At 53.7% G+C, this 26,113-nt stretch overlaps 2 protein-coding genes across 4 annotated transcripts in view; one reads left to right on the top strand and one right to left on the bottom strand.

Moving 5' to 3' along the window:
- The window catches only part of LOC134966836 (F-box only protein 2-like), a 174,817-nt gene that overhangs the window by 62,958 nt on the left and 85,746 nt on the right, over positions 1–26,113 (bottom strand). The window lies entirely within an intron of this gene.
- Positions 1–26,113, top strand: part of LOC134966835 (F-box only protein 6-like) — a 59,704-nt gene that overhangs the window by 1,365 nt on the left and 32,226 nt on the right. For 2 of the 3 annotated variants that reach the window (XM_063943880.1, XM_063943881.1), the window contains exons 2-3: positions 2,508–2,784; positions 25,590–26,032. In XM_063943880.1, coding sequence (XP_063799950.1) covers positions 2,526–2,784; positions 25,590–26,032 — 702 coding nt within the window. In that variant the 5' untranslated portion in view covers positions 2,508–2,525. The remainder of the gene's footprint in view (positions 1–2,507; positions 2,785–25,589; positions 26,033–26,113) is intronic. The other variant, XM_063943882.1, reaches the window with a different exon arrangement.

The following is a 26,113-nucleotide window of genomic DNA, read 5'->3' as shown; positions in this document are numbered from 1 at the left end:
TCCAGTACAGTGCCAGATACACATAATGTCTCCAGTACAGTGCCAGCTACACATAATGTCTCCAGTATAGTGGCAGATACACATAATGTCTCCAGTATAATATCAGATACACATAATGTCTCCAGTATAGTGCCAGATACACATAATGCCCCCAGTATAGTGCCAGATACACATAATGCCTCCAGTATAGTGCCAGATACACATAATGTCTCCAGTATAGTGCCAGATACACAATGTCTCCAGTATAATGCCAGCTACACACACTGTCTCCAGTACAGTGCCAGATACACATAATGTCTCCAGTATAGTGCCAGATACATATAATGTCTCCAGTATAGTGCCAGATACACATAATGTCTCCAGTATAGTGGCAGATACACATAATGTCTCCAGCATAGTGCCAGATACACACAATGTCTCCAGTATAGTGCCAGTTACACATAATGTCTCCAGTACAGTGCCAGATACACATAATGTCTCCAGTACAGTGCCAGCTACACATAATGTCTCCAGTATAGTGGCAGATACACATAATGTCTCCAGTATAGTGCCAGATACACACAATGCCTCCAGTATAGTGCCATATACACATAATGCATCCAATATAGTGCCAGATACACAGAATGTCTCCAGAATAGTGCCAGATACACAGAATGTCTCCAGTATAGTGCCAGTTACACATAATGTCTCCAGTATAGTGCCAGATACACAGAATGTCTCCAGTATAGTGCCAGATACACAGAATGTCTCCAGTATAGTGCCAGATACACAGAATGTCTCCAGTATAGTGCCAGTTACACATAATGTCTCCAGTATAGTGCCAGATACACATGTCTCCAGTATAGTGGCAGATACACATAATGTCTCCAGTATAGTGCCAGTTACACATAATGTCTCCAGTATAGTGCCAGATACACATAATGTCTCCAGTATAGTGCCAGATACACATAATGTCTCCAGTATAGTGCCAGATACACATAATGTCTCCAGTATAGTGCCAGATACACATAATGTCTTCAGTATAGTGCCAGATACACATAATGTCTCCAGGATAGTGCCATATACACAGAATGTCTCCAGTACAGTGCCAGATACACATAATGTCTCCAGTATAGTGCCAGATACACATAATGTCTCCAGTATAGTGCCAGATACACATAATGTCTCCAGTATAGTGCCAGATACACATAATGTCTCCAGTATAGTGCCAGATACACATAATGTCTCCAGTATAGTGCCAGATACACATAATGTCTCCAGTATAGTGCCAGATACACATAATGCCTCCAGTATAGTGCCAGATACACATAATGCCTCCAGTATAGTTCCAGATACACATAATGCCTCCAGTATAGTGCCAGATACACATAATGCCTCCAGTATAGCGCCAGATACATATAATGCCTCCAGTATAGCGCCAGATACACACAATGCCTCCAGTATAGCGCCAGATACACACAATGCCCCCCAGTATAGTGCCAGATACACATAATGTCTCCAGTATAGCGCCTGATACACATAATGCCTCCAGTATAGCGCCACATACACATAATGCCTCCAGTATACGCCAGATACACACAATGACCCCAGTATAGTGCCAGATACACATAATGCCTCCAGTATAGTGCCTGATACACATAATGTCTCCAGTATAGCGCCTGATACACATAATGCCTACAGTATAGTGCCAGATACACATAATGTCTCCAGTATAGCGCCAGATACACATAATGCCCCCAGTATAGCGCCAGATACACATAATGTCTCCAGTACAGTGCCAGATACACAGAATGCCCCAGTATAGTGCCAGATACACATAATGTCTCCAGTATAGCTCCAGATACACAAAATGTCTCCAGTATAGTGCCAGATACACATGTCTCCAGTATAGTGCCAGATACACATAATGCCTCCAGTATAGTGCCAGATACACATAATGCCCCCAGCTTCAGGCACCCTCACTGCGGACTCGCCTGCCTGTCACATTACTAATCCTACCACTGACCTGCCTGCTGTTTGTGCGTCAGGGCACGTGTAAGGAACGAGCTGCACCTCCGACCATCTGGGGACCCTGAGTCGCCAGAAACCCTTTGAGTATTTTAATAACTTTTAGATTGCAAGCTCTCAGGGGCAAGGCCCTGTTTCCTCATGTGCTTTCTCCACCATCTCCTCCCCTCTGCCCACCATGGCATGGGCTTTCGTGCTCAGCTGGCATTATGCCTGTTGTTACTGTGGCTGCGTATATGGCCGGTGTCCCGCCCCCTGCGCTGTGCGTGGTTTTTATTCTGGGCCTGTTTGCACTGCTCCTGTTCTATGTAAGGCGCTGCGGACCCCTTGTGGCGCCATGTAACTGTAGGATAATAATATCACAAGCTCATTTGCCCGCAGGGAGTGCTGTGACCTGCCAGGGAGCGCGAGGCTTAGCAAGAGGGCCCATGTATAGCGGAGGGACACTTGCTCAGATTGGCGGACGGGCTCCTTATACTCTTCCTGTTTGTAATCTCCAGGATCTGTGAGCAGACAAGATGGCGGCCATTAGCGATGTCCCAGAAGGAGTGCTGCTGGAAATTCTGTCTTCCGTCCCCCACCGTGATCTGATCCTCCAATGCCGACTGGTGTGTTCTGTATGGAGAGACGTTATAGACTCGCACACCCTGTGGAAGATGAAGTGTCAGCGTGATGGGTTTCTACCAAAGGACTGGAGAAAGAATCCCCCCGACTGGAGAATGTTCTACGTCCTCAGCTACAAGAAGAGAAACTTACTGAGAAACCCGTGTGCCACAGGTGAGACCCCCGCGCACGCCGCTCCCTCTGTCATGTCCGGCCTGTTGCGGGAACCCTGGGGGATGGAGCGCCCCCATTAGTTATTGCAGTAAGGCGTCACATGCTCCTCCCACTCTATGCCCTGATTGGCTGTCTCATGAAACCGCCTTTATATGGGGGAGGGTCACATTTTTCTGCTGGTGTCTCCCATTGGCTGCTGGGACACCTGGAATGGGATGCCACAATCTGCTTCTCCAGTGCTGGTAACTCGTCTCCAGCGAGGTACGTCTCCGGAGAGGACACGGTTACTGGGGCCAGAGACAAACTGCAGCCAGGGGAGACTGCTCTGCTGGGGTAGGGGATATGCAGAACAGGTGCTGGAGGGGAGACCGGGGGGCTTCCTTCAGTATACAGGCCTGCTAGGTACAGAGGGAGCCTGAGGGCACATACTTCTGCTGGCGGCCTCCCATTTTGCTGGGTCTTAAGGGACGGTGCTGCCCAATAATGTGTCCCATTAGACACTTGTGCTCGTCGGTTCCCGTCTCCTCCTCCTCTACCCCTGCAGCTGGGTCACGGACGGCTGCGGAGGGTGGGAATTCCGCTTCTTTCGTGTCTCTGGCCTTGGGTTTTGAACTACGGTTATGCTATACTTTCCACTCACTGCAACATGTTACTGTATGTCTGGGAAGGGGAGTACCAGAATGCCCTGTGTGACCTCTCCTGCCCCCACTCTTCGGTCTGGCCTTGTATTCTTGCCCAGGGAATGTCGGAGCAGCCTAGAGCGCTAGCTGCTACCCGTGAGCAGGACAATGATCCGACCTTGTCCACTCCTTCCCAAAACCTCGTGGGGGCCAGTTCTGCCCCCCAATCGTTCAAGATATGGGTCTGCAGAGCCCCCCACGGCTGAGAGAAGCCAGGTGAGGTATGTGGTACGGCCATCTCAGCAGTATTCCGGGATGCGGTCACCATACTTGTGGGGGGATGGGTAAGCTAGGTACATATTACACGGCATGCAAACGATGCGTCAACGATTTCCCTTTAACTCGCGGACAAACGATACAGAGCTACACACTGTGCAATCTAACCGACGACCAAACGGTATATCACGCGTCCTTAGACTGTTCCCGATATATCATGTGCTTACCAAACACCTGCAACATGTAACACCTGCTGAGCGCTCTGTGTTACTGCTCTGGTACTAGTGAGGCTCGGTGTACACCTGCTGAGCGCTCTGCGTTGTTACTGCTCTGGGACTAGTGAGGCTCGGCGTACATCTGCTGAGCGCTCTGCGTTGTTACTGCTCTGGGACTAGTGAGGCTCGGTGTACACCTGCTGAGCGCTCTGCGTTGTGTTACTGCTCTGGGACTAGTGAGGCTCGGTGTACACCTGCTGAGCGCTCTGCGTTGTTACTGCTCTGGGACTAGTGAGGCTCGGTGTACACCTGCTGAGCGCTCTGTGTTACTGCTCTGGTACTAGTGAGGCTCGGTGTACACCTGCTGAGCGCTCTGCGTTGTTACTGCTCCGGTACTAGTGAGGCTCGGTGTACACCTGCTGAGCGCTCTGCGTTGTTACTGCTCTGGGACTAGTGAGGCTCGGTGTACACCTGCTGAGCGCTCTGCGTTGTGTTAGTGCTCTGGGACTAGTGAGGCTCGGTGTACACCTGCTGAGCGCTCTGCATTGTGTTACTACTCCGGTACTAGTGAGGCTCGGTGTACACCTGCTGTGCGCTCTGCATTGTGTTACTGCTCTGGGAATAGTGAGGCTCGGTATACACCTGCTGTGCGCTCTGCATTGTGTTACTGCTCTGGGACTAGTGAGGCTCGGTGTACACCTGCTGAGCGCTCTGCGTTGTTACTGCTCTGGAACTAGTGAGGCTTGGTGTACACCTGCTGAGCGCTCTGCATTGTGTTACTGCTCTGGGAATAGTGAGGCTCGGTATACACCTGCTGAGCGCTCTGCAATGTGTTACTGCTTTGGTACTAGTGAGGCGGTTTGCACCTGCGGAGCGCTCTGCGTTGTTACTGCTCTGGGACTAGTGATGCTCGGTGTACACTTGCTGAGCGCTCTGCGTTACTGCTCTGGGACCAGTGAGGCTTGGTGTACACATGCTGAGCGCTCTGCGCTGTTACTGCTCTGGGACTAGTGAGGCTTGGTGTACACCTGCTGAGCGCTCTGCATTGTGTTACTGCTCTGGGACTAGTGAGGCTTGGTGTACACCTGCTGAGCGCTCTGCGTTACTGCTCTGGGACTAGTGATGCTCGGTGTACACTTGCTGAGCGCTCTGCGTTACTGCTCTGGGACCAGTGAGGCTTGGTGTACACCTGCTGAGCGCTCTGCGTTACTGCTCTGGGACCAGTGAGGCTCGGTGTACACCTGCTGAGCGCTCTGCGCTGTTACTGCTCTGGGACTAGTGAGGCTTGGTGTACACCTGCTGAGCGCTCTGCATTGTGTTACTGCTCTGGGACTAGTGAGGCTTGGTGTACACCTGCTGAGCGCTCTGCGTTGTTACTGCTCTGGGACTAGTGAGGCTCGGTGTACACCTGCTGAGCGCTCTGTGTTACTGCTCTGGTACTAGTGAGGCTCGGTGTACACCTGCTGAGCGCTCTGCGTTGTTACTGCTCTGGGACTAGTGAGGCTCGGTGTACACCTGCTGAGCGCTCTGCGTTGTTACTGCTCTGGGACTAGTGAGGCTCGGTGTACACCTGCTGAGCGCTCTGCGTTGTTACTGCTCTGGGACTAGTGAGGCTCGGTGTACACCTGCTGAGCGCTCTGCGTTGTGTTAGTGCTCTGGGACTAGTGAGGCTCGGTGTACACCTGCTGAGCGCTCTGCATTGTGTTACTACTCCGGTACTAGTGAGGCTCGGTGTACACCTGCTGTGCGCTCTGCATTGTGTTACTGCTCTGGGAATAGTGAGGCTCGGTATACACCTGCTGTGCGCTCTGCATTGTGTTACTGCTCTGGGACTAGTGAGGCTTGGTGTACACCTGCTGAGCGCTCTGCGTTGTTACTGCTCTGGAACTAGTGAGGCTTGGTGTACACCTGCTGAGCGCTCTGCATTGTGTTACTGCTCTGGGAATAGTGAGGCTCGGTATACACCTGCTGAGCGCTCTGCAATGTGTTACTGCTTTGGTACTAGTGAGGCGGTTTGCACCTGCGGAGCGCTCTGCGTTGTTACTGCTCTGGGACTAGTGATGCTCGGTGTACACTTGCTGAGCGCTCTGCGTTACTGCTCTGGGACCAGTGAGGCTTGGTGTACACCTGCTGAGCGCTCTGCGCTGTTACTGCTCTGGGACTAGTGAGGCTTGGTGTACACCTGCTGAGCGCTCTGCATTGTGTTACTGCTCTGGGACTAGTGAGGCTTGGTGTACACCTGCTGAGCGCTCTGCGTTACTGCTCTGGGACTAGTGATGCTCGGTGTACACTTGCTGAGCGCTCTGCGTTACTGCTCTGGGACCAGTGAGGCTTGGTGTACACCTGCTGAGCGCTCTGCGTTACTGCTCTGGGACCAGTGAGGCTCGGTGTACACCTGCTGAGCGCTCTGCGCTGTTACTGCTCTGGGACTAGTGAGGCTTGGTGTACACCTGCTGAGCGCTCTGCATTGTGTTACTGCTCTGGGACTAGTGAGGCTTGGTGTACACCTGCTGAGCGCTCTGCGCTGTTACTGCTCTGGGACTAGTGAGGCTCGGTGTACACCTGATGAGCGCTCTGCGCTGTTACTGCTCTGGGACTAGTGAGGCTCGGTGTACACCTGCTGAGCGCTCTGCATTGTGTTACTGCTCCGGTACTAGTGAGGCTCGGTGTACACCTGCTGAGCGCTCTGCGTTACTGCTCTGGGACTAGTGAGGCATGGTGTACACCTGCTGAGCGCTCTGCATTGTGTTACTGCTCTGGGACTAGTGAGGCTTGGTGTACACCTGCTGAGCGTTCTGCATTGTGTTACAGCTCTGGGACTAGTGAGGCTCGGTGTACACCTTGTGAGCGCTCTGCGTTGTTACTGCTCCGCTACTAGTGAGGCTTGGTGTACACCAGCTGAGCGCTCTGCGTTACTGCTCTGGGACTAGTGAGGCTTGGTGTACACCTGCTGAGCGCTCTGCGTTACTGCTCTGGGACTAGTGAGGCTCGGTGTACATCTGCTGAGCGCTCTGCGTTGTGTTACTGCTCTGGGACTAGTGAGGCTCGGTGTACATCTGCTGAGCGCTCTGCATTGTTACTGCTCTGGGACTAGTGAGGCTCGGTGTACACCTGCTGAGCGCTCTGCGGTTTGCTAATGCTCTGGGACTAGTGAGGCTTGGTGTACACCTGCTGAGCGCTCTGCATTGTGTTACTGCTCTGGGACTAGTGAGGCTTGGTGTACACCTGCTGAGCGCTCTGCGTTATTGCTCTGGGACTAGTGAGGCTTGGTGTACACCTGCTGAGCGCTCTGCGTTGTTACTGCTCTGGGACTAGTGAGGCTCGGTGTACACCTGATGAGCGCTCTGCGCTGTTACTGCTCTGGGACTAGTGAGGCTCGGTGTACATCTGCTGAGCGCTCTGCATTGTGTTACTGCTCTGGTACTAGTGAGTCTTGGTGTACACCTGCTGAGCGCTCTGCAATGTGTTACTGCTCTGGGACTAGTGAGGCTTGGTGTGCACCTGATGAGCGCTCTGCGTTGTTACTGCTCTGGGACTAGTGAGGCTCGGTGTACACCTGCTGAGCGCTCTGCGTTACTGCTCTGGGACTAGTGAGGCTTGGTGTACACCTGCTGAGCGCTCTGCGTTACTGCTCTGGGACTAGTGAGTCTTGGTGTACACCTGCTGAGCGCTCTGCAATGTGTTACTGCTCTGGGACTAGTGAGGCGGTTTGCACCTGCTGAGCGCTCTGCGTTGTTACTGCTCTGGGACTAGTGATGCTCGGTGTACACCTGCTGAGCGCTCTGCATTGTGTTACTGCTCTGGGACTAGTGAGGCTTGGTGTACACCTGCTGAGTGCTCTGCGTTACTTCTCTGGGACTAGTGAGGCTTGGTGTACACCTGCTGAGCGCTCTGCGCTGTTACTGCTCTGGGACTAGTGAGGCTCGGTATACACCTGCTGAGCGCTCTGCGTTGTTACTGCTCTGGGACTAGTGAGGCTCGGTGTACATCTGCTGAGCGCTCTGCATTGTTACTGCTCTGGGACTAGTGGAGCTCGGTGTACACCTGCTGAGCGCTCTGTGTTACTGCTCTGGGACTAGTGAGGCTCGGTGTACATCTGCTGAGCGCTCTGCATTGTGTTACTGCTCCGGTACTAGTGAGTCTTGGTGTACACCTGCTGAGCGCTCTGCAATGTGTTACTGCTCTGGGACTAGTGAGGCTTGGTGTGCACCTGATGAGCGCTCTGCGTTGTTACTGCTCTGGGACTAGTGAGGCTCGGTGTACACCTGCTGAGCGCTCTGCAATGTGTTACTGCTTTGGTACTAGTGAGGCGGTTTGCACCTGCTGAGCGCTCTGCGTTGTTACTGCTCTGGGACTAGTGATGCTCGGTGTACACCTGCTGAGCGCTCTGCATTGTGTTACTGCTCTGGGACTAGTGAGGCTTGGTGTACACCTGCTGAGCGCTCTGCGTTACTGCTCTGGGACTAGTGAGGCTCGGTGTACATCTGCTGAGCGCTCTGCGTTGTGTTACTGCTCTGGGACTAGTGAGGCTCGGTGTACATCTGCTGAGCGCTCTGCGCTGTTACTGCTCTGGGACTAGTGAGGCTTGGTGTACACCTGCTGAGCGCTCTGCGCTGTTACTGCTCTGGGACTAGTGAGGCTCGGTGTACACTTGCTGAGCGCTCTGCAATGTGTTACTGCTTTGGTACTAGTGAGGCGGTTTGCACCTGCTAAGCACTCTGCGTTGTAACTGCTCTGGGACTAGTGATGCTCGGTGTACACTTGCTGAGCGCTCTGCGTTACTGCTCTGGGACCAGTGAGGCTTGGTGTACACCTGCTGAGCGCTCTGTGTTACTGCTCTGGTACTAGTGAGGCTCGGTGTACACCTGCTGAGCGCTCTGCGTTGTTACTGCTCCGGTACTAGTGAGGCTCGGTGTACACCTGCTGTGCGCTCTGCATTGTGTTACTGCTCTGGGACTAGTGAGGCTCGGTGTACACCTGCTGAGCGCTCTGCGTTGTGTTAGTGCTCTGGGACTAGTGAGGCTCGGTGTACACCTGCTGAGCGCTCTGCATTGTGTTACTACTCCGGTACTAGTGAGGCTCGGTGTACACCTGCTGTGCGCTCTGCATTGTGTTACTGCTCTGGGAATAGTGAGGCTCGGTATACACCTGCTGTGCGCTCTGCATTGTGTTACTGCTCTGGGACTAGTGAGGCTTGGTGTACACCTGCTGAGCGCTCTGCGTTGTTACTGCTCTGGAACTAGTGAGGCTTGGTGTACACCTGCTGAGCGCTCTGCATTGTGTTACTGCTCTGGGAATAGTGAGGCTCGGTATACACCTGCTGAGCGCTCTGCAATGTGTTACTGCTTTGGTACTAGTGAGGCGGTTTGCACCTGCGGAGCGCTCTGCGTTGTTACTGCTCTGGGACTAGTGATGCTCGGTGTACACTTACTGAGCGCTCTGCGTTACTGCTCTGGGACCAGTGAGGCTTGGTGTACACATGCTGAGCGCTCTGCGCTGTTACTGCTCTGGGACTAGTGAGGCTTGGTGTACACCTGCTGAGCGCTCTGCATTGTGTTACTGCTCTGGGACTAGTGAGGCTTGGTGTACACCTGCTGAGCGCTCTGCGTTACTGCTCTGGGACTAGTGATGCTCGGTGTACACTTGCTGAGCGCTCTGCGTTACTGCTCTGGGACTAGTGATGCTCGGTGTACACTTGCTGAGCGCTCTGCGTTACTGCTCTGGGACCAGTGAGGCTTGGTGTACACCTGCTGAGCGCTCTGCGTTACTGCTCTGGGACCAGTGAGGCTCGGTGTACACCTGCTGAGCGCTCTGCGCTGTTACTGCTCTGGGACTAGTGAGGCTTGGTGTACACCTGCTGAGCGCTCTGCATTGTGTTACTGCTCTGGGACTAGTGAGGCTTGGTGTACACCTGCTGAGCGCTCTGCGTTGTTACTGCTCTGGGACTAGTGAGGCTCGGTGTACACCTGCTGAGCGCTCTGTGTTACTGCTCTGGTACTAGTGAGGCTCGGTGTACACCTGCTGAGCGCTCTGCGTTGTTACTGCTCTGGGACTAGTGAGGCTCGGTGTACACCTGCTGAGCGCTCTGCGTTGTTACTGCTCTGGGACTAGTGAGGCTCGGTGTACACCTGCTGAGCGCTCTGCGTTGTTACTGCTCCGGTACTAGTGAGGCTCGGTGTACACCTGCTGAGCGCTCTGCGTTGTTACTGCTCTGGGACTAGTGAGGCTCGGTGTACACCTGCTGAGCGCTCTGCGTTGTGTTAGTGCTCTGGGACTAGTGAGGCTCGGTGTACACCTGCTGAGCGCTCTGCATTGTGTTACTACTCCGGTACTAGTGAGGCTCGGTGTACACCTGCTGTGCGCTCTGCATTGTGTTACTGCTCTGGGAATAGTGAGGCTCGGTATACACCTGCTGTGCGCTCTGCATTGTGTTACTGCTCTGGGACTAGTGAGGCTTGGTGTACACCTGCTGAGCGCTCTGCGTTGTTACTGCTCTGGAACTAGTGAGGCTTGGTGTACACCTGCTGAGCGCTCTGCATTGTGTTACTGCTCTGGGAATAGTGAGGCTCGGTATACACCTGCTGAGCGCTCTGCAATGTGTTACTGCTTTGGTACTAGTGAGGCGGTTTGCACCTGCTGAGCGCTCTGCGTTACTGCTCTGGGACTAGTGATGCTCGGTGTACACTTGCTGAGCGCTCTGCGTTACTGCTCTGGGACCAGTGAGGCTTGGTGTACACCTGCTGAGCGCTCTGCGTTACTGCTCTGGGACCAGTGAGGCTCGGTGTACACCTGCTGAGCGCTCTGCGCTGTTACTGCTCTGGGACTAGTGAGGCTTGGTGTACACCTGCTGAGCGCTCTGCATTGTGTTACTGCTCTGGGACTAGTGAGGCTTGGTGTACACCTGCTGAGCGCTCTGCGCTGTTACTGCTCTGGGACTAGTGAGGCTCGGTGTACACCTGATGAGCGCTCTGCGCTGTTACTGCTCTGGGACTAGTGAGGCTCGGTGTACACCTGCTGAGCGCTCTGCATTGTGTTACTGCTCCGGTACTAGTGAGGCTCGGTGTACACCTGCTGAGCGCTCTGCGTTACTGCTCTGGGACTAGTGAGGCATGGTGTACACCTGCTGAGCGCTCTGCATTGTGTTACTGCTCTGGGACTAGTGAGGCTTGGTGTACACCTGCTGAGCGCTCTGCATTGTGTTACTGCTCTGGGACTAGTGAGGCTCGGTGTACACCTTGTGAGCGCTCTGCGTTGTTACTGCTCCGCTACTAGTGAGGCTTGGTGTACACCAGCTGAGCGCTCTGCGTTACTGCTCTGGGACTAGTGAGGCTCGGTGTACACCTGCTGAGCGCTCTGTGTTACTGCTCTGGGACTAGTGAGGCTCGGTGTACACCTGCTGAGCGCTCTGCGTTACTGCTCTGGGACTAGTGAGGCTCGGTGTACATCTGCTGAGCGCTCTGCGTTGTGTTACTGCTCTGGGACTAGTGAGGCTCGGTGTACACCTGCTGAGCGCTCTGCGGTTTGCTAATGCTCTGGGACTAGTGAGGCTTGGTGTACACCTGCTGAGCGCTCTGCATTGTGTTACTGCTCTGGGACTAGTGAGGCTTGGTGTACACCTGCTGAGCGCTCTGCGTTATTGCTCTGGGACTAGTGAGGCTTGGTGTACACCTGCTGAGCGCTCTGCGTTGTTACTGCTCTGGGACTAGTGAGGCTCGGTGTACACCTGATGAGCGCTCTGCGCTGTTACTGCTCTGGGACTAGTGAGGCTCGGTGTACATCTGCTGAACGCTCTGCATTGTGTTACTGCTCTGGTACTAGTGAGTCTTGGTGTACACCTGCTGAGCGCTCTGCAATGTGTTACTGCTCTGGGACTAGTGAGGCTTGGTGTGCACCTGATGAGCGCTCTGCGTTGTTACTGCTCTGGGACTAGTGAGGCTCGGTGTACACCTGCTGAGCGCTCTGCGTTACTGCTCTGGGACTAGTGAGGCTTGGTGTACACCTGCTGAGCGCTCTGCGTTGTTACTGCTCTGGGACTAGTGAGGCTCGGTGTACACCTGCTGAGCGCTCTGCAATGTGTTACTGCTTTGGTACTAGTGAGGCGGTTTGCACCTGCTGAGCGCTCTGCGTTGTTACTGCTCTGGGACTAGTGATGCTCGGTGTACACCTGCTGAGCGCTCTGCATTGTGTTACTGCTCTGGGACTAGTGAGGCTTGGTGTACACCTGCTGAGTGCTCTGCGTTACTTCTCTGGGACTAGTGAGGCTTGGTGTACACCTGCTGAGCGCTCTGCGCTGTTACTGCTCTGGGACTAGTGAGGCTCGGTATACACCTGCTGAGCGCTCTGCGTTGTTACTGCTCTGGGACTAGTGAGGCTCGGTGTACATCTGCTGAGCGCTCTGCATTGTTACTGCTCTGGGACTAGTGGGGCTCGGTGTACACCTGCTGAGCGCTCTGCGGTGTGCTAATGCTCTGGGACTAGTGAGGCTTGGTGTACACCTGCTGAGCGCTCTGCATTGTGTTACTGCTCTGGGACTAGTGAGGCTTGGTGTACACCTGCTGAGCGCTCTGCGTTATTGCTCTGGGACTAGTGAGGCTTGGTGTACACCTGCTGAGCGCTCTGCGTTGTTACTGCTCTGGGACTAGTGAGGCTCGGTGTACACATGATGAGCGCTCTGCGCTGTTACTGCTCTGGGACTAGTGAGGCTCGGTGTACACCTGCTGAGCGCTCTACATTGTGTTACTGCTCCGGTACTAGAGAGGCTCGGTGTACACCTGCTGAGCGCTCTGCATTGTGTTACTGCTCCGGTACTAGTGAGTCTTGGTGTACACCTGCTGAGCGCTCTGCAATGTGTTACTGCTCTGGGACTAGTGAGGCTTGGTGTGCACCTGATGAGCGCTCTGCGTTGTTACTGCTCTGGGACTAGTGAGGCTCGGTGTACACCTGCTGAGCGCTCTGCAATGTGTTACTGCTTTGGTACTAGTGAGGCGGTTTGCACCTGCTGAGCGCTCTGCGTTGTTACTGCTCTGGGACTAGTGATGCTCGGTGTACACTTGCTGAGCGCTCTGCATTGTGTTACTGCTCTGGGACTAGTGAGGCTTGGTGTACACCTGCTGAGCGCTCTGCGTTACTGCTCTGGGACTAGTGAGGCTCGGTGTACACCTGATGAGCGCTCTGCGCTGTTACTGCTCTGGGACTAGTGAGGCTCGCTGAGCGCTCTGCATTACTACTCCGGGACTAGTGAGGCTTGGTGTACATCTGCTGAGCGCTCTGCATTGTGTTACTGCTCTGGGACTAGTGAGGCTCGGTGTACACCTGCTGAGCGCTCTGCGTTGTTACTGCTCTGGGACTAGTGAGGCTCGGCGTACTCCTGCTGAGCGCTCTGCATTGTGTTACTGCTCTGGGACTAGTGAGGCTCGGTGTACACCTGCTGAGCGCTCTGCATTGTGTTACTACTCTGGTACTAGTGAGGCTCGGTGTACACCTGCTGAGCGCTCTGCGTTGTTACTGCTCTGGGACTAGTGAGGCTCGGTGTACACCTGCTGAGCGCTCTGCGTTGTGTTACTGCTCTGGGACTAGTGAGGCTTGGTGTACACCTGCTGAGCGCTCTGCATTGTGTTACTACTCTGGTACTAGTGAGGCTCGGTGTACACCTGCTGAGCGCTCTGCGTTACTGCTCTGGGACTAGTGAGGCATGGTGTACACCTGCTGAGCGCTCTGCATTGTGTTACTGCTCTGGGACTAGTGAGGCTTGGTGTACACCTGCTGAGCGTTCTGCATTGTGTTACAGCTCTGGGACTAGTGGGACTCTGTGTACACCTGCTGAGCGCTCTGCGTTGTGTTACTGCTCTGGGACTAGTGAGGCTCGGTGTACACCTTCTGAGCGCTCTGCGTTGTTACTGCTCCGCTACTAGTGAGGCTCGGTGTACACCTGCTGAGCGCTCTGCATTGTGTTACTATTCTGGTACTAGTGAGGCTCGATGTACACCTGATGAGCGCTCTGCTCTGTTACTGCTCTGGGACTAGTAAGGCTCGGTGTACACCTGCTGTGCGCTCTGTGTTACTGCTCTGGGACTAGTGAGGCTCGGTGTACACCTGCTGAGCGCTCTGCGTTACTGCTCTGGGACTAGTGAGGCTCGGTGTACATCTGCTGAGCGCTCTGTGTTGTTACTGCTCTGGGACTAGTGGCACTCGGTGTATACCTGCTGAGTGCTCTGCGTTGTAACTGCTCTGGGACTAGTGAGGCTCGGTGTACATCTGCTGAGCGCTCTGCGTTGTGTTATTGCTCTGGGACTAGTGAGGCTCGGTGTACATCTGCTGAGCGCTCTGCATTATTACTGCTCTGGGACTAGTGGGGCTCGGTGTACACCTGCTGAGCGCTCTGCGTTGTTACTGCTCTGGGACTAGTGAGGCTCGGTGTACACCTGCTGAGCGCTCTGCGGTGTGCTAATGCTCTGGGACTAGTGAGGCTTGGTGTACACCTGCTGAGCGCTCTGCATTGTGTTACTGCTCTGGGACTAGTGAGGCTTGGTGTACACCTGCTGAGCGCTCTGCGTTATTGCTCTGGGACTAGTGAGGCTTGGTGTACACCTGCTGAGCGCGCTGCGTTGTTACTGCTCTGGGACTAGTGAGGCTCGGTGTACACCTGATGAGCGCTCTGCGCTGTTACTGCTCTGGGACTAGTGAGGCTCGGTGTACATCTGCTGAGCGCTCTGCATTTTGTTACTGCTCCGGTACTAGTGAGTCTTGGTGTACACCTGCTGAGCGCTCTGCAATGTGTTACTGCTTTGGTACTAGTGAGGCGGTTTGCACCTGCTGAGCGCTCTGCGTTGTTACTGCTCTGGGACTAGTGATGCTCGGTGTACACCTGCTGAGCGCTCTGCATTGTGTTACTGCTCTGGGACTAGTGAGGCTTGGTGTACACCTGCTGAGCACTCTGCGTTACTGCTCTGGGACTAGTGAGTCATGGTGTACACCTGCTGAGCGCTCTGCGCTGTTACTGCTCTGGGACTAGTGAGGCTCGGTATACACCTGCTGAGCGCTCTGCGTTGTGTTACTGCTCCGGTACTAGTGAGGCTCAGTGTACACCTTCTGAGTTCTCTGCGTTGTTACTGCTCTGGTACTAGTGAGGCTCGGTGTACACCTGCTAAGCGTTCTGCGTTGTTACTGCTCTGGGACTAGTGGCGCTCGGTGTACACCTGCTGAGCGCTCTGCGTTGTTACTGCTCTGGGACTAGTGAGGCTCGGTGTACACCTGCTGAGCGCTCTGTGTAACTGCTCTGGGACTAGTGAGGCTCGGTGTACATCTGCTGAGCGCTCTGCGTTGTGTTACTGCTCTGGGACTAGTAAGGCTCGGTGTACACCTGCTGAGCGCTCTGTGTAACTGCTCTGGGACTAGTGAGGCTCGGTGTACATCTGCTGAGCGCTCTGTGTTGTGTTACTGCTCTGGGACTAGTGAGGCTCGGTGTACATCTGCTGAGCGCTCTGCGTTGTTACTGCTCTGGGACTAGTGGGGCTCGGTGTACACCTGCTTAGCGCTCTGCGTTGTTTCTGCTCTGGGACTAGTGAGGCTCGGTGTACACCTGAGCGCTCTGCGGTGTGTTAATGCTCTGGGACTAGTGAGGCTTGGTGTACACCTGCTGAGCGCTCTGCGGTGTGTTAATGCTCTGGGACTAGTGAGGCTTGGTGTACACCTGCTGAGCGCTCTGCGTTATTGCTCTGGGACTAGTGAGGCTTGGTGTACACCTGCTGAGCGCTCTGCGTTACTGCTCTGGGACTAGTGAGGCTCGGTGTACACCTGCTGAGCGCTCTGCGCTGTTACTGCTCTGGGACTAGTGAGACTCGGTGTACACCTGCTGAGCGCTCTGCGTTACTACTCCGGGACTAGTGAGGCTTGGTGTACATCTGCTGATCGCTCTGCATTGTGTTACTGCTCCGGTACTAGTGAGGCTTGGTGTACACCTGCTGAGCGCTCTGCGTTACTGCTCTGGGACTAGTGAGGCTCGGTGTACACCTGCTGAGCGCTCTGCGTTGTGTTACTGCTCTGGGACTAGTGAGGCTTGGTGTACACCTGCTGAGCGCTCTGCGTTATTGCTCTGGGACTAGTGAGGCTTGGTGTACACCTGCTGAGCGCTCTGCGTTACTGCTCTGGGACTAGTGAGGCTTGGTGTACACCTGCTGAGCGCTCTGCGCTGTTACTGCTCTGGGACTAGTGAGGCTCGGTGTACACCTGCTGAGCGCTCTGCGTTGTTACTGCTCTGGGACTAGTGAGGCTTGGTGTACACCTGCTAAGCGCTCTGCGTTGTGTTACTGCTCTGGGACTAGTGAGGCATGGTGTACACCTGCTGAGCGCTCTGCGTTGTGTTACTGCTCTGGGACTAGTGAGGCTCGGTGTACACCTTCTGAGCGCTCTGCGTTGTTACTGCTCTGGTACTAGTGAGGCTCGGTGTACACCTGCTGAGCGCTCTGCATTGTGTTACTGCTCTGGTACTAGTGAGGCTCGGTGTACACCTGCTGAGCGCTATGCGTTACTGCTATGGGACTAGTGAGGCATGGTGTACACCTGCTGAGCGCTCTGCATTGTGTTACTGCTCTGGGACTTGTGAGGCATGGTGTACACCTGCTGAGCGCTCTGCGTTGTGTTACTGCTCTGGGACTAGTGAGGCTCGGTGTACACCTGGTGAGCGCTCTGCATTGTGTTACTGCTCCGGTACTAGTGAGGCTCGGTGTACACCTGCTGAGCGCTCTGCGTTACTGCTCTGGGACTAGTGAGGCTCGGTGTACACCTGCTGAGCGCTCTGCGTTGTTACTGCTCTGGGACTAGTGAGGCTCGGTGTACACCTGCTGAGCGCTCTGCGTTACTGCTCTGGGACTAGTGAGGCTCGGTGTACACCTGCTGAGCACTCTGTGTTACTGCTCTGGGACTAGTGAGGCTCGGTGTACACCTGCTGAGCGCTCTGCGTTGTTACTGCTCTGGGACTAGTGAGGCTCGGTGTACACCTGCTGAACGCTCTGCGTTGTTAATGCTCTGGGACTAATGAGGCTCGGTGTACACCTGCTGTGCGCTCTGCGTTGCGTTACTGCTCTGGGACTAATGAGGCTCGGTGTACACCTGCTGTGCGCTCTGCGTTGCGTTACTGCTCTGGGACTAGTGAGGCTCGGTGTACACCTGCTGAGCGCTCTGCGTTACTGCTCTGGGACTAGTGAGGCTCGGTGTACACCTGCTGAGCGTTCTGCATTGTTACTGCTCCGGTACTAGTGAGGCTCGGTGTACACCTGCTGAGCGCTCTGCGTTGTGTTACTACTCTGGGACTAGTGAGGCTTGGTGTACACCTGCTGAGCTCTCTGCATTGTGTTACTGCTCTGGGACTAGTGAGGCTTGGTGTACACTTGCTGAGTGCTCTGCATTGTGTTACTGCTCTGGGACTAGTGAGGCTCGGTGTACACCTGCTGAGCGCTCTGCGTTGTTACTGCTCTGGGACTAGTGAGGCTTGGTGTACACTTGCTGAGCGCTCTGCGTTGTGTTACTGCTCTGGGACTAGTGAGGCTCGGTGTACACCTGCTGAGCGCTCTGCGCTGTTTCTGCTCTGGGACTAGTGAGGCTCGGTGTACACCTGCTGAGCGCTCTGCGTTACTACTCCGGGACTGGTGAGGTTTGGTGTACACCTGCTGAGCGCTCTGCATTGTGTTACTGCTCTCGGACTAGTGAGGCTCGGTGTACACCTGCTGAGCGCTCTGCATTGTTACTGCTCTGGGACTAGTGAGGCTTGGTGTACACCTGCTGAGCGCTCTGCGTTGTTACTGCTCTGGGACTAGTGAGGCTCGGTGTACACCTGCTGAGCGCTCTGCATTGTATTACTGCTCCGGTACTAGTGAGTCTTGGTGTACACCTGCTGAGCGCTCTGCAATGTGTTACTGCTCTGGAACTAGTGAGGCTTGGTGTGCACCTGATGAGCGCTCTGCGTTGTTACTGCTCTGGGACTAGTGAGGCTCGGTGTACACCTGCTGAGCGCTCTACGTTACTGCTCTGGGACTAGTGAGGCTTGGTGTACACCAGCTGAGCGCTCTGCGTTGTGTTACTGCTCTGGGACTAGTGAGGCTTGGTGTACACCTGCTTAGCGCTCTGCGTTGTTACTGCTCTGGGACTAGTGAGGCTCGGTATACACCTACTGAGCGCTCTGCAATGTGTTACTGCTTTGGTACTAGTGAGGCGGTTTGCACCTGCTGAGCGCTCTGCGTTACTGCTCTGGGACTAGTGAGGCTTGGTGTACACTTGCTGAGTGCTCTGCAATGTGTTACTGCTCTGGAACTAGTGAGTCTTGGTGTACACCTGCTGAGCGCTCTGCAATGTGTTACTGCTCTGGAACTAGTGAGGCTTGGTGTACACTTGCTGAGCTCTCTGCATTGTGTTACTGCTCTGGGACTAGTGAGGCTTGGTGTACACTTGCTGAGCGCTCTGCGTTGTGGTACTGCTCTGGGACTAGTGAGGCTCGGTGTACACCTGCTGAGCGCTCTGCGCTGTTACTGCTCTGGGACTAGTGAGGCTCGGTGTACCACCTGCTGAGCGCTCTGCGTTACTACTTCGGGACTAGTGAGGTTTGGTGTACACCTGCTGAGCGCTCTGCTTTGTGGTACTGCTCTGGGACTAGTGAGGCTCGGTGTACACCTGCTGAGCGCTCTGCGTTGTTACTGCTGTGGGACTAGTGAGGCTTGGTGTACACCTGCTGAGCGCTCTGCGTTGTTACTGCTCTGGGACTAGTGAGGCTCGGTGTACACCTGCTGAGCGCTCTGCGCTGTTACTGCTCTGAGACTAGTGAGGCTTGGTGTACACCTGCTGAGCGCTCTGCGCTGTTACTGCTCTGAGACTAGTGAGGCTTGGTGTACACTTGCTGAGTGCTCTGCATTGTGTTACTGCTCTGGGACTAGTGAGGCTCGGTGTACACCTGCTGAGCGCTCTGCGCTGTTACTGCTCTGGGACTAGTGAGGCTTGGTGTACACTTGCTGAGTGCTCTGCATTGTGTTACTGCTCTGGGACTAGTGAGGCTCGGTGTACACCTGCTGAGCGCTCTGCGCTGTTACTGCTCTGAGACTAGTGAGGCTCGGTGTACACCTGCTGAGCGCTCTGCGTTGTTACTGCTCCGGTACTAGTGAGGCTCGGTGTACACCTGCTGAGCGCTCTGCGTTGTTACTGCTCTGGGACTAGTGAGGCTTGGTGTACACTTGCTGAGCTCTCTGCATTGTGTTACTGCTCTGGGACTAGTGAGGCTTGGTGTACACTTGCTGAGTGCTCTGCGTTGTGTTACTGCTCTGGGACTAGTGAGGCTCGGTGTACACCTGCTGAGCGCTCTGCGTTACTACTCCGGGACTAGTGAGGTTTGGTGTACACCTGCTGAGCGCTCTGCATTGTGTTACTGCTCTCGGACTAGTGAGGCTCGGTGTACACCTGCTGAGCGCTCTGCGTTGTTACTGCTCTGGGACTAGTGAGGCTTGGTGTACACCTGCTGTGCGCTCTGCGTTGTTACTGCTCTGGGACTAGTGAGGCTCGGTGTACACCTGATGAGCACTCTGCGCTGTTACTGCTCTGGGACTAGTGAGGCTTGGTGTACACCTGCTGAGCGCTCTGCATTGTATTACTGCTCCGGTACTAGTGAGTCTTGGTGTACACCTGCTGAGCGTTCTGCATTGTGTTACTGCTCTGGGACTAGTGAGGCTTGGTGTACACCTGCTGAGCGCTCTGCATTGTATTACTGCTCCGGTACTAGTGAGTCTTGGTGTACACCTGCTGAGCGTTCTGCATTGTGTTACTGCTCTCGGACTAGTGAGGCTCGGTGTACACCTGCTGAGCGCTCTGCGTTGTTACTGCTCTGGGACTAGTGATGCTCGGTGTACACCTGCTGAGCGTTCTGCATTGTTACTGCTCCGGTACTTGGTGTACACCTGCTGAAAGCTCTGCGTTACTACTCCGGTACTATTGAGACTCTGTGTACACCTGCTGAGCGCTCTGCATTGTGTTACTGCTCTGGGACTAGTGATGCTCGGTGTACACCTGCTGAGCGCTCTGCGTTGTGTTACTGCTCTGGTACTAGTGAGGCTCGGTGTACACCTGCTGAGTGCTCTGCGTTGCGTTACTGTTGTGCCTGGCGTAACCGAATGTTTCTCTGACGTCCTAAGTGGATGCTGGGACTCCGTAAGGACCATGGGGAATAGCGGCTCCGCAGGAGACAGGGCACAAAAGTAAAGCTTTAGGATCAGGTGGTTTGCACTGGCTCCTCCCCCTATGACCCTCCTCCAAGCCTCAGTTAGATTTTTGTGCCCGAACGAGAAGGGTGCAGGCTAGGTGGCTCTCTTGAGCTGCTTAGAAGTAAAGTTTAAATAGGTTTTTTATTTTCAGTGAGACCTGCTGGCAACAGGCTCACTGCATCGTGGGACTAAGGGGAGAAGAAGCGAACTCACCTGCGTGCAGAGTGGATTGGGCTTCTTGGCTACTGGACGTTAGCTCCAGAGGGACGATCACAGGTACAGCCTGGATGGGTCCCGGAGCCGCGCCGCCGACCCCCTTACAGAGCCAGAAGAGCAGAAGAGGTCCGGAAAATCGGCGGCAGAAGACGTCCTGTCTTCATTAAGGTAGCGCACAGCACTGCAGCTGTGCGCCATTGCTCCCAGCACACTTCACACTGCGGTCACTGAGGGTGCAGGGCGCTGGGGGGGGGGGCGCCCTGGGCAGCAATGTAAATACCTCCTATGGCAAAAAATACATCACATATAGCCCCTGGGCTATATGGATGTATTTAACCCCTGCCAGTTTTCCAGATAAAAGCGGGAGAAGAGCCCGCCGAGAAGGAGGCGGGGCCTATCTCCTCAGCACACGGCGCCATTTTCCCACACAGCTCCGCTGGTAGGAAGGCTCCCAGACTCTCCCCTGCACTGCACTACAGAAACAGGGTACAACAGAGAGGGGGGGCACTTATTTGGCTAAAAATATATATAAGCAGCTATAAGGGATAGACACTTATTATAAGGTTGTCCCTATACAGTTTATAGCGCTTTGGTGTGTGCTGGCAAACTCTCCCTCTGTCTCCCCAAAGGGCTAGTGGGGTCCTGTCCTCTATCAGAGCATTCCCTGTGTGTGTGCTGTGTGTCGGTACGTTTGTGTCGACATGTATGAGGAGAAAAATGATGTGGAGACGGAGCAGATTGTCTGTAATAGTGATGTCACCCCCTAGGGGGTCGACACCTGAGTGGATGTAGTGTTGAAAATTACGTGACAGTGTCAGCTCTGTATAAAAGACAGTGGTTGACATGAGACAGCCGGCTACTCAGCTTGTGCATGTCCAGACGTCTCATAGGCCGTCAGGGGCTCTAAAGCGCCCGTTACCTCAGATGGCAGATACAGACGCCGACACGGATACTGACTCCTGTGTCGACGGTGAAGAGACAACCGTGATTTCCAATAGGGCCACACGTTACATGATTAAGGCAAGGGAAAATGTTTACACATTTCTGATAATATGAGTACCACCAAAAAGGGGTATTATGTTCGGTGAGGAAAAACTACCTGTAGTTTTCCTGAATCTGAGAAATAAAATGAGGTGTGTGATGATGCGTGGGTTTCCCCCGATAACAACGGATAATTTCTAAAAAGTTATTGGCAGTATACCTTTTCCCGCCAGCGTTGGGAAACACCCCCTAGGGGGGATAAGGCGCTCACACGCTTGTAAGAACAAGGGCTCTACCCTCTCCTGAGATGGCCGCCCTTAAGGATCCTGCTGATAGAAAGCAGGAGGGTATCCTAAAATGTATTTACACACATACTGGTGTTATACTGCGACCAGCAATCGCCTCAGCCTGGATGTGCAGTGCTGGGTTGGCGTGGTCGGATTCCCTGACTGGAAATATTGATATCCTAGATAAGGACAGTATATTATTGCCTATAGAGCATTTAAAATATATGCGAGATGCACAGCGGAATAATGCCGACTGGCATCAAGTATAAGTGTGTTGTCCAATTCTACCAGTAAAGTGGTCAGGTGAGGCGGATTCCAAACGGCATTTGGAAGTATTGCCTTAAAAAAGGCATTTGGGGTCGGTCTTTCAGACCTGGTGGCCACGGCAACAGCTGGGATATCCACGTTTGTACCCCAGGTCGCCTCTCAAAATAAGACGCGGTATTATCAGACGCAGTCCTTTGTTGGCAAGCGGACAAAAGGTTCCTCTTTTCTGCTCGTGACAGAGGGAGAGGAAAAAGGCTACAGAGATGAGCCAGTTCCCAGGAACAGAAACCCTTTCCCGCCTCTGCCAAGCCCTCAGTATGATGCTAGGGCTTTACAAGCTCAGGCACGGTGGGGGCCCGTTCTCAATGAATTTTAGTGCGCAGTGGGCTCACTCGCAAGTAGACCCCTGGATCCTTCAGGTAATATTTCAGGGGTACAAATTGGAATTCGAGACGTCTCCCCCTCGCCGTTTCCAAAAGTCGGTTTTACCGACGTCTCCCTCTGACAGGGAGGCAGTTTTGGAAGCCATTCACAAGCTGTATTCCCAGCAGGTGATAATCAAGGTACCCCTCCTGCAACAGGGAACGGGGTATTATTCCACACTATTGTGGTACCGAAGCCAGACGGCTCGGTGAGACCGATTCTAAATCTAAAATCTTTGAATACAGAGGTTCAAATTCAAGATTGAGTCACTCAGAGCAGTGATTGCGAACCTGGAAGAAGGGGACTACATGATGTCTCGGGACATCAAGGATGCTTACCTTCATGTCAAAAAATTTACCCTTCTCACCAAGGGTACCTCAGGTTATGGTACAGAACTGTCACTATCAGTTCAGACGCTGCCGTAGGGATGGTCCATGGCACCCCGGGTCTTTACCAAGGTAATGGCCGAAATGATATCCCTTCGAAGGAAGGGAATTTTAGTTATCCCTTACTTGGACGATTCCCTGATAAGGGTAAGATCCAGGGAACAGTTGGAGGTCAGTGTAGCACTATCTCAGGTAGTGTTGCGGCAGCACGATTGGATTCTCAATATTCCAAAATCGCAGCTGGTTCCGACGACTTGTCTTCTGTTACTAGGGATGATCCTGGACACAGTCCAGAAAGAAGGTGTTTCTCCCGGAGGAGAATGCCAGGGAGTTATCCGAGCTAGTCAGGAACCTCCTAAAACCGAGCCAAGTCTCAGTGCATCAATGCACAAGGGTTCTGTGTAAAAATGGTGGCTTCCTACGAAGCAATCCCATTTGGCAGATTCCACGCAAGGACTTTCCAGTGGGACCTATTGGAAAAATGGTCCGGGTCGCATCTTCAGATGCATCAGCGGATAACCCTGTCACCAAGGACAGGGGTATCCCTCCTGTGGTGGTTGCAGAGTGCTCATCTTCTAGAGGGCCGCAGATTCGGCATTCAGGACTGGGTTCTGGTGACCACGGATGCCAGCCTGCGAGGCTGGGGAGCAGTCACACAGGGAAGGAATATCCAGGGCTTATGGTCAAGCCTGGAGACATCACTTCACATAAATATCTGAAGCTAAGGGCCATTTACAATGCTCTAAGCTTAGCAAGACCTCTGCTTCAAGGTCAGCCGGTGTTGATCCAGTCGGACAACATTACGGCAGTCACCCACGTAAACAGACAGGGTGCCACAAGAAGCAGGAGGGCAATGGCAGAAGCTGCAAGGATTCTTCGCTGGGCGGAAAACCATGTGATGGCACTGTCAGCAGTATTCATTCCGGGAGTGGACAACTGGGAAGCAGATTTCCTCAGCACGACCTCCACCCGGGAGAGTGGGAACTTCACCCAGAAGTCCTCCACATGATTATAAACCGTTGGGAAAAACTCGACAGGTATTGCGCCAGGTCAAGGGACCCTCAGTCAATAGCTGTAAAGGCTCTGGTAACACCGTGGGTGTACCAGTCAGTGTATGTGTTCCCTCATCTGCCTCTCATACCCAAGGTACTGAGATTGATAAGATGGAGAGGAGTAAGCACTATATTCGTGGCTCCGGATTGGCCAATAAGGACTTGGTAACCGGAACTTCAAGAGATGCTCACGGAGGATCCGTAGCCTCTACCTCTAAGAAGGGACCTGCTCCAGCAAGGACCCTGTCTGTTCCAAGACTTACCGCGGCTGCGTTTGACGGCATGGCGGTTGAACGCCGGATCCTGAAGGAAAAAGGCATTCCGGATGAAGTCATCCCTATCCTGATCAAAGCCAGGAAGGATGTAACCGCAAAACATTATCACCGCATTTGGCGAAAATATGTTGCGTGGTGCGAGGCCAGTAAGGCCCGACGGAGGAAATTCGACGATTCCTTCATTTCCTGCAAACAGGAGTGTCTATGGGCCTGAAATTGGGGTCCATTAAGGTTCAAATTTCGGCTCTGTCAATTTTCTTCCAAAAAGAACTAGCTTCAGTCCCTGAAGTTCAGACGTTTGTAAAAGGGGTACTGCATATACAGTCTCCTTTGGTGCCTTCAGTGGCACCTTGGGATCTCAATGTAGTTTTTGGGTCCCAAAAGTCACATTGGTTTGACCCACTTAAATCTATGGAGTTAAAATATCTCACAGGAAAAGTGGTCATGCTGTTGGCTCTGGCCTGGGCCAGGCGCGTGTCAGAATTGGCGGCTTTATCCTGTAAAAGCCCTTATCTGATTTTCCATTCGGACAGGGCGGAATTGAGGACTCGTCCTCAGTTTCTCCCTAAGGTGTTTTCAGCGTCCACCTGAACCAACCTATTGTGGTGCCTGCGGCTACTAGGGACTTGGAGGACTCCAAGTTGCTAGACGTTGTCAAGGCCGGAAAATATATGTTTCCAGGACGGCTGGAGTCAGAAAATCTGACTCGCTGTTCATCCTGTATGCACCCAACAAGCTGGGTGCTCCTGCTTCTAAGCAGACGATTGCTCGTTGGATTTGTAGTACAATTCAGCTTGCACACTCTGTGGCAGGCCTGCCACAGCCAAAATCTGTTAAAGCCCATTCCACAAGGAAAGTGGGCTCATCTTGGGCGGCTGTCCGAGGGGTCTCGGCTTTACAACTTTGCCGAGCAGCTACTTGGTCAGGGGCAAACACGTTTGCTAAATTCTACAAATTTGATACCCTGGCTGAGGAGGACCTGGAGTTCTCTCATTCGGTGCTGCAGAGTCATCCGCACTCTCCCGCCCGTTTGGGAGCTTTGGTATAATCCCCATGGTCCTTACGGAGTTCCCAGCATCCACTAGGACGTCAGAGAAAATAAGAATTTACTCACCGGTAATTCTATTTCTCGTAGTCCGTAGTGGATGCTGGGCGCCCATCCCTAGTGCGGATTGTCTGCAATACTTGTACATAATTATTGTTACAAAAATCGGGTTATTATTGTTGTGAGCCATCTTTTCTAGAGGCTCCTCTGTTATCATGCTGTTAACTGGGTTCAGATCACAAGTTGTACGGTGTGATTGGTGTGGCTGGTATGAGTCTTACCCGGGATTCAAAATCCTTCCTTATTATGTACGCTCGTCCGGGCACAGTATCCTAACTGAGGCTTGGAGGAGGGTCATAGGGGGAGGAGCCAGTGCACACCACCTGATCCTAAAGCTTTACTTTTGTGCCCTGTCTCCTGCGGAGCCGCTATTCCCCATGGTCCTTACGGAGTCCCAGCATCCACTACGGACTACGAGAAATAGAATTATCGGTAAGTAAATTCTTATTTTGTCCTGCGTTCTGTAGTGACGAATCGCTATCGGTATAAGCTTCTGCTGTGCTATGCTGTGGTGAAGCTGACCACGGAGCGGGATAGAACGCAGCAGAGGAGGAGGCGGCGATCCTGCTGGATGAAGGAGTGGCTGCTACAGAGGGAGACGCGCTCTCACGTGCCGCCGGAGATCCGGGAGAACAATCCGGATGACTACCGCAGCTTGCTGCGTATGAACGACGCCACCTTCCAGGAGCTGCTGCGTCTGGTGACTCCCTACATCCGGAGGCAGGATACCAAGATGCGGAGAGCCATATCCGCTGAGGAGAGGCTGGTGGTTACCCTGAGGTTCCTGGCGACCGGCAGATCCCTGGCTGACCTAAAGCGCGGCTCCCTCATCTCCCCTCAGGCTTTGGGCCTCATCATCCCAGAGACGTGCAAGGCTATAATGACGGTGCTGAAGTACCGCTACTGCAAGGTAAGAAAACGCAGCGCGCTTATTCCTTCTGCAAGATAAACTGTTCTTATTACACTGGGCAGCCTACGGTACACGCCCGCA

The sequence above is a fragment of the Pseudophryne corroboree genome, chromosome 10 (genome assembly GCF_028390025.1).
Source record: "Pseudophryne corroboree isolate aPseCor3 chromosome 10, aPseCor3.hap2, whole genome shotgun sequence".
NCBI classification, from domain to species: domain Eukaryota; kingdom Metazoa; phylum Chordata; class Amphibia; order Anura; family Myobatrachidae; genus Pseudophryne; species Pseudophryne corroboree.
This window is presented reverse-complemented; position numbering and strand designations above follow the sequence as displayed.